The 5,846-nt window shown below is 38.5% G+C and overlaps 1 protein-coding gene across 1 annotated transcript; it reads right to left on the minus strand.

Annotated features, from left to right (window-relative positions):
* Nucleotides 1-4,850: 4,850 nt before the first annotated feature.
* Nucleotides 4,851-5,120, minus strand: Sertm2 (serine rich and transmembrane domain containing 2). Its single transcript, XM_028773865.1, has one exon. The coding sequence runs from the start codon at nucleotides 5,118-5,120 to the stop codon at nucleotides 4,851-4,853; it is 270 nt and encodes an 89-aa protein (XP_028629698.1).
* Nucleotides 5,121-5,846: the final 726 nt, after the last annotated feature.

Genomic DNA, 5,846 nt, shown 5'->3' on the forward strand with positions numbered 1-5,846 from the left:
ATGACCTTACAGTCAATTCTAATGTCTATAATAAGTACTTCTTTGAAGACTTTTTTTCAGAATCATGTCAGCCTCTATCTAATCCATTCTTTGTGGGTGTGTGTGTGTGGGAGGTTCTCTAGTCAGTGTTTGTTTCCATTTTTAATGTTTTAGCATTTATCATGGATCATAAGTGCACTTGAAACCATCTATCATTTTACATAAGAACATCATTTACACCTAAGAGGAAGTGCTCTCATTTTCAGAATTGGGGAGGGAAGGAAAAACATATACAAAGAACTGGCATTGATAGGGAACAGTCACCCAAACATCAGAAAACCAGTTAATTTGTACTGCAGGTAATAATCCAACCATATTTCTGCCCATTCCTTTCCCTATACAAATTAAAAACGTGGGATCTGTTTTTGTGTAAACTTTCCACAATCTGGTAAATAGTCACTGCAGCTATAACATTATTTTAAGAGTGACAGGGGCCACAGATGTAGCTCAATTTGTAGAGTGCTTGCCTAACATGCCTGAACCCCTGAAATCGATGCCCAGCAATGCAGAAAAGAGTTAAAGTGGTGTACTTTTTGCACTGGGTATGTAGAGGCAAGAATATAAGAAGTTCCAAGTCGGCTTGTGCTACATCACACTGGGATACATAAAATTATGTTTAAAAAAGGGCAGCAGAATTGTGATAATTTGTTTTGAGTTGTTGATGACGGATAATTAATATCTCAAGAGTTGTTGCATTATAGAATGGATAGCTTTGAAATGTGTATTCAGTACTCAGAAACAAAGCAGGGGTAGGGTACTAAATGCTAAAGGAGGAGCACAATGAATTGTAGCGCAGTCTTGATTTTTGTTTCTGTATAACTGTAAAGAGCTTACAAATTTCTTGTGTCTCCTGTACTGTCTTGTCCAATAGACTGCATCCTTTCTCTCCTCATTATCATAGGGTTACTGAGACAGCTGAATGAAAACACAAAATGGAAGCTCCATTTAAAATGTGTCCTATTGGGTTGGATTGATGGCTCAGATGTTGAGAACGGCTTTCCTTGTAGTGGCTGCAGGTTGGATTCTTAACACTCACGTGGTTCACAACCATTCATAACTCCAGTTCCAGGGACAAAAAACCCTGTTCTGACCTCTGAGGGCACCAGACATGGTGCACATGTGTACATGCTGGCACACTACTTATGCACATAATATAAAATATGTAAATCTATTTTTAAGAAAAATATCCTATTGGAGTGTGTGTGTGATCTCACTTGTTCTTCACATTTACTCTCACTGATAGTTGAATGGCATTCTAGTTTTCATCTCATGCTAAATAAACAAGTTTTCCCATCAGTTTGCCAGTGGCAGAAGAATGAAATCTGGGAGGTTAGTAAATACCAAATACTAATGAGGCCTCCAAATGATAAGTCCCACAAATGTGTTGCAGTTATTATAATTTATATTGCAATAAAGAAGCTAATGCATCTACATCTTCAGAGGATAGACATTTGTTATCAGCAAACAAAAGAATCAGCATTTATTATTCAGGATCAAAGCGACATGCTGAATATTAATATAAATCTGATTGCATTTTAATACAATGTGAATCTAATTCAAATACAAACTAGTTAAAACCAAAGAAATCCCAATTTTCCCACACAACTCTTCATTTTTGTAAAGCGAAAGAAAAGTAAACCAAAGTTTCTTTGGATAAATATGGGTGAATAAAATGTATTACTTAATATAATTATTTAAATGTATTAAATGGGCCTCTTCTATTTACTTAGTAAGTATTGTGGGATCTGCACATTCGAAATTAGTTACTGAAGTTCAAATTTTTGAATTTGGCATCAATAGAAAGGTTAGATTGAATAAACCCATCTTTACTTGCATAACATTAGTATTTGTTGTTCAATATATAATCTATAACCCTTTACAATATGCCTTGTTTCATATGATTAATGATCCTGAAACATATGCAGTGTACATCTTTGGTAGTGCCCATATTAATATTGTATTTTATTTGAAAATTTCAGGTGGTGTTTGCATTAGGCTAAATTCCTGGAAATGGTTGATCTATGAGCATTTTTAATATATATATGGTCCAATAAAGTGAAGATTCTTTCTTAAAATAGAGTACATATACATGAAAATGACCTAACTCTTCATATCCCAGATAATATGCAATTTGAGGGAGAATGGGATAGGGCAGGGGATTGTCAAGTCTGTATTTTGCACAGAAAAATACATTTAAATTGTGCCCACTGATTACTATAGCTGACTTTTAAAGCAGTAATATGCTAATTAATACATTTGAGGATGTAATATACTTGAATAGAAATAGAGATGTTCTTTTCTTTGCTGTCATGAAAGCATTCCGTTTATTTTCCTAAAGAATAAATACCATGTGAGTTACCGTAATGACACATCTGCTTAAATGCATTTCCATTTACGTTATATCACTTGAAACTGTCGTGGATTATGTTGCTATTTTGATGTAACCTCTGCTGTGTGCCATGGTTAATGCTAAGTTAAGCTCTGGATCCCATAGGGGTTGCTGTGATGAAAGTGGATAGTTGTTTTCTTCGTGAGCAACGTGATCATAAATTAGGAGTCATCACCTAACGTAGTACTTCCAAAGCAGTTTTAATATTCTGAAGCTTAGGTTGGGGTGGTTAGGTAATGCACAGGCTGCATCTTTATCACCTTCAGCAAGGCATTGAGGACCTTGCTGTTCACTGTTATTGAAAGTGTAACCAGACCCAATATTTCCCAGCCACTGACTTCTCTACTGTAAAGTGCATTGGAATACTGTGGGCACCAAAAGGAGAACCTGGAATGAGGGGATGCCTGTGTCCTCAAGTTCTTGGCTATATTGCCAGCCCTGGAGAAAGCCCATGTAGAGTTAAATGTAAAACATTTTAAAAGTCCATGGAGTCTAAGTATTGATATAGACACAGCTTAACCTACCAATCTGTATCCCTGTAAGAGTGACTTTGCATTTGGTAGAATATAAAGTCCAAAGTCCTATCCAAGTCTTAGCCTACCTGCTAATTTCTTATGAATCATGCAGAATGCAGCTGCTATCTCTGATAGTGCACAGTTGTAACAGGTGTGGCAGTCAGCCTAGCTGCTAAGTTTAGTTCTGCATGTGGGGATTTTACACTGTGCAGCCCCTTGGAGAGGAGAGCATTGGCAAATGACTGTGTATAAAAGTAGAACGCACTTGGGAATTTCACCACCACGCTAGATTTAGATCACAGTAAAGGGGCCAATCTAAATTGGTTAGAGACTAAAAAGATATATGCCTGGCACAGGTGCCATGAATTTTCACATCCAGTCCATTTTTATACCACCACCTCAGTTCCCAAGGGGAATTCCATGAAATTTGATGACCATGCTTTAATTACAAGGGGCAGTTCATTTGTGTATGGGTGTGTGCGTGTGCATGTACGAGTGTGTATGTGTGTGTGCATGCATATGTGTGTGTGTGTGTGTGTGTATGAGTGCGTGCATGCATGTGTGTGTGCAGATAAAATCTAAGACCGGTATACCATTTCTTTGGTGATAAAACTATGACCAATTTTGCAATTTCTAATTTGTAAACGTCACTCGTCTCCTTTGGTTTCACTTTGGAAAGTCAAGTTTTTTTTCTTTAATTAAATTATCTATTATTGGCACACTAGAGCTACTCATAAGAATGGAAAATTTCGAAATATATTTCTCTTATAGATAATAAGTGAAACACTTCAGGTTTTGGCAGGGATTAGGAAGGGGGGGCATTTTCTGGGAAAGACAAATGTGATATTTGAGGACATTGATCTTATAAAGAATCTATTGCAGGGTAACTTTTAGTCCTATCTTCCTTCTTCTCAGTTTGTCTTATGCTCATATCTAAAAACTGACGATGGAATAGCTCTCTGAACAGTTTTCAACAAGAAAAACTTGAGACCCAGAATGCTGGCAGGCTTTGGTCAAAGTCACAGCCATACAGTAACAGAATCCCAAGACCATTTCATTTCTGCTTTGAAATACACTTGGGTCTTTCTTTGCCAAGTCCACCTTCAAATCAAGTTCATATTCATGTGCAACTCAATCCTGGGAGGGCAAGAAAGAAGCTGTATGTGCAGTGTAGAAATCCTTATCGTGAGAGCAGTTTGACTTAATTTTTCCTTGATTTGGAGGCAGCTCTGTGTCTCAGATTGTAGTAATACCTCTGCCATCATCTGAGTTTTTCAAAGTTCAATCCTAGTAACAGCACAGACACGATATACACATCATTTTTCACCAGAAATTTTCTGCAAATTTTCTCTTTAAATTGTAACAGGTTCTTTAAATATCTCCTTTCATTTTGAAGACACCCGATGCTCTTTTGAGGAAAGCTGAACAATCCTTACTATTCACCTGGGACACGATTTATCTCCATGTCAGATGTCTGTGTTGTGTATGAAGCAATTCTTTAGGGCTAAGGTAATAAATTAAAGCCTGTCATTTTTCTAGGGGAGGCGTCCTCACACATTCAAAGGTAAAGTCTTGTCCACATTTCCAGCTTCCAGGGAGCTTGTGTTTTAACGTCTGTTGCTTATGAATTTCTGTGGTTTGAGATTTGTTCAAGGCTCAGGCTTTCTAGTTACTATGGAAACCTGCCAGCCCAGCCAGCTGCTATTTCCCCCGTATTCCGTTAAAAGAATGACTCTTAAGCCTCTTAGAGGTCCCACAAGCACAGTCAAGAGGCAGAATGACGAGCGCCAAACACCAGCAAGTAGCTTGTTGTTACATGGGAAATCTGACGTGAGAAAGGAAGCCTCCCTAGGTGTCAGCATGCCAGGGTTTGCTCATATCCACCGAGTCTCACCATCATCCTGACTTTAAGGAGTGGGAATTCGGCTTTGCATCTCTACATCTGTGAACTGAGGAACACTTTCGGTGCTCTCAGTGATGGGCGAGATGACATGTTTGAGCCGAAGAAGCATTGTGAAGAGCAGGATGAGAAGAATGGCCAGGAGACTCAGGAATAATCCTACATACATGTACAGGTTGGAATACTTGTCTGAAGTGGTGTCAACCTCTGTTGCCAGAGTGGGAAAATGAGCCCGTCCAGTGAGATTTCCATGATACTTAAAATGTACCTCCGTCATCACTCAAGACTTGAGTTGATATCTGCTTCTATTTGATTTCTATTGCCCTTGAGGCATTCCACAGACCCTTAGCCTGCCTGTGAACGTATTAGTGGCCTCCCAACAATCTGCTACAGAACAAAATTAGTAGTGTATAAGCAAGAAGGCAGTGGTTTTCTAAGTTGCCAATTGTTGCACTTTTCTTCCCTCTAGCAAGCAGCCCTCTCTCTAATTGGCTTATCAGAACTTCTTGGTAAATTTAGCTAAATAAATAGATAAATCTATATTCAGTTCTCATACTCTCAATTTTGCACTGGTGAAAATAAATATGGTAAAACTGCTTTATAATACTGGCACGGAGAGAAGAATCTCCTAGCAATTTTGCTTTATTTTTTATTTTTGTAAAAAGGCTCCTTTTTATCTACAGCTCACCTAGATCTGCAGACTGATGGTGTAGATTTAATTGGGTTCTTCTGTAAGACTGTTTGCTAAAGGTTTTGGATATCTCTGGCTCAGCATATCTGAGTTTTCATCCGTTATGCCTGATTTTGTCAGTCTTCCCTAAGACTGGACACTGCAATGTCCCTGCCAGATCCCCAGCTTGAAGGATATAAGAGCACAGGAAATGAATTGTCTACAGTTTTGTCGCCATCCCTTGTGGTAGGCTGCCAGGAAGGTGTTGTTACACCTGCTGATTCTTAGGAGGAGGAGGAGGAGGAGGAGGAGGAGGAGGAGGAGGAGGAGGAG

Source organism: Grammomys surdaster, unplaced genomic scaffold, assembly GCF_004785775.1.
Source record: "Grammomys surdaster isolate TR1022 unplaced genomic scaffold, NIH_TR_1.0 236, whole genome shotgun sequence".
NCBI lineage: Eukaryota > Metazoa > Chordata > Mammalia > Rodentia > Muridae > Grammomys > Grammomys surdaster.

Coding starts and splice junctions, on each gene's coding strand:
- Sertm2 (XM_028773865.1), bottom strand. CDS start 5,120: ATGACGGAGGTACATTTTAAGTATCATGGAAATCTCACTGGACGGGCT.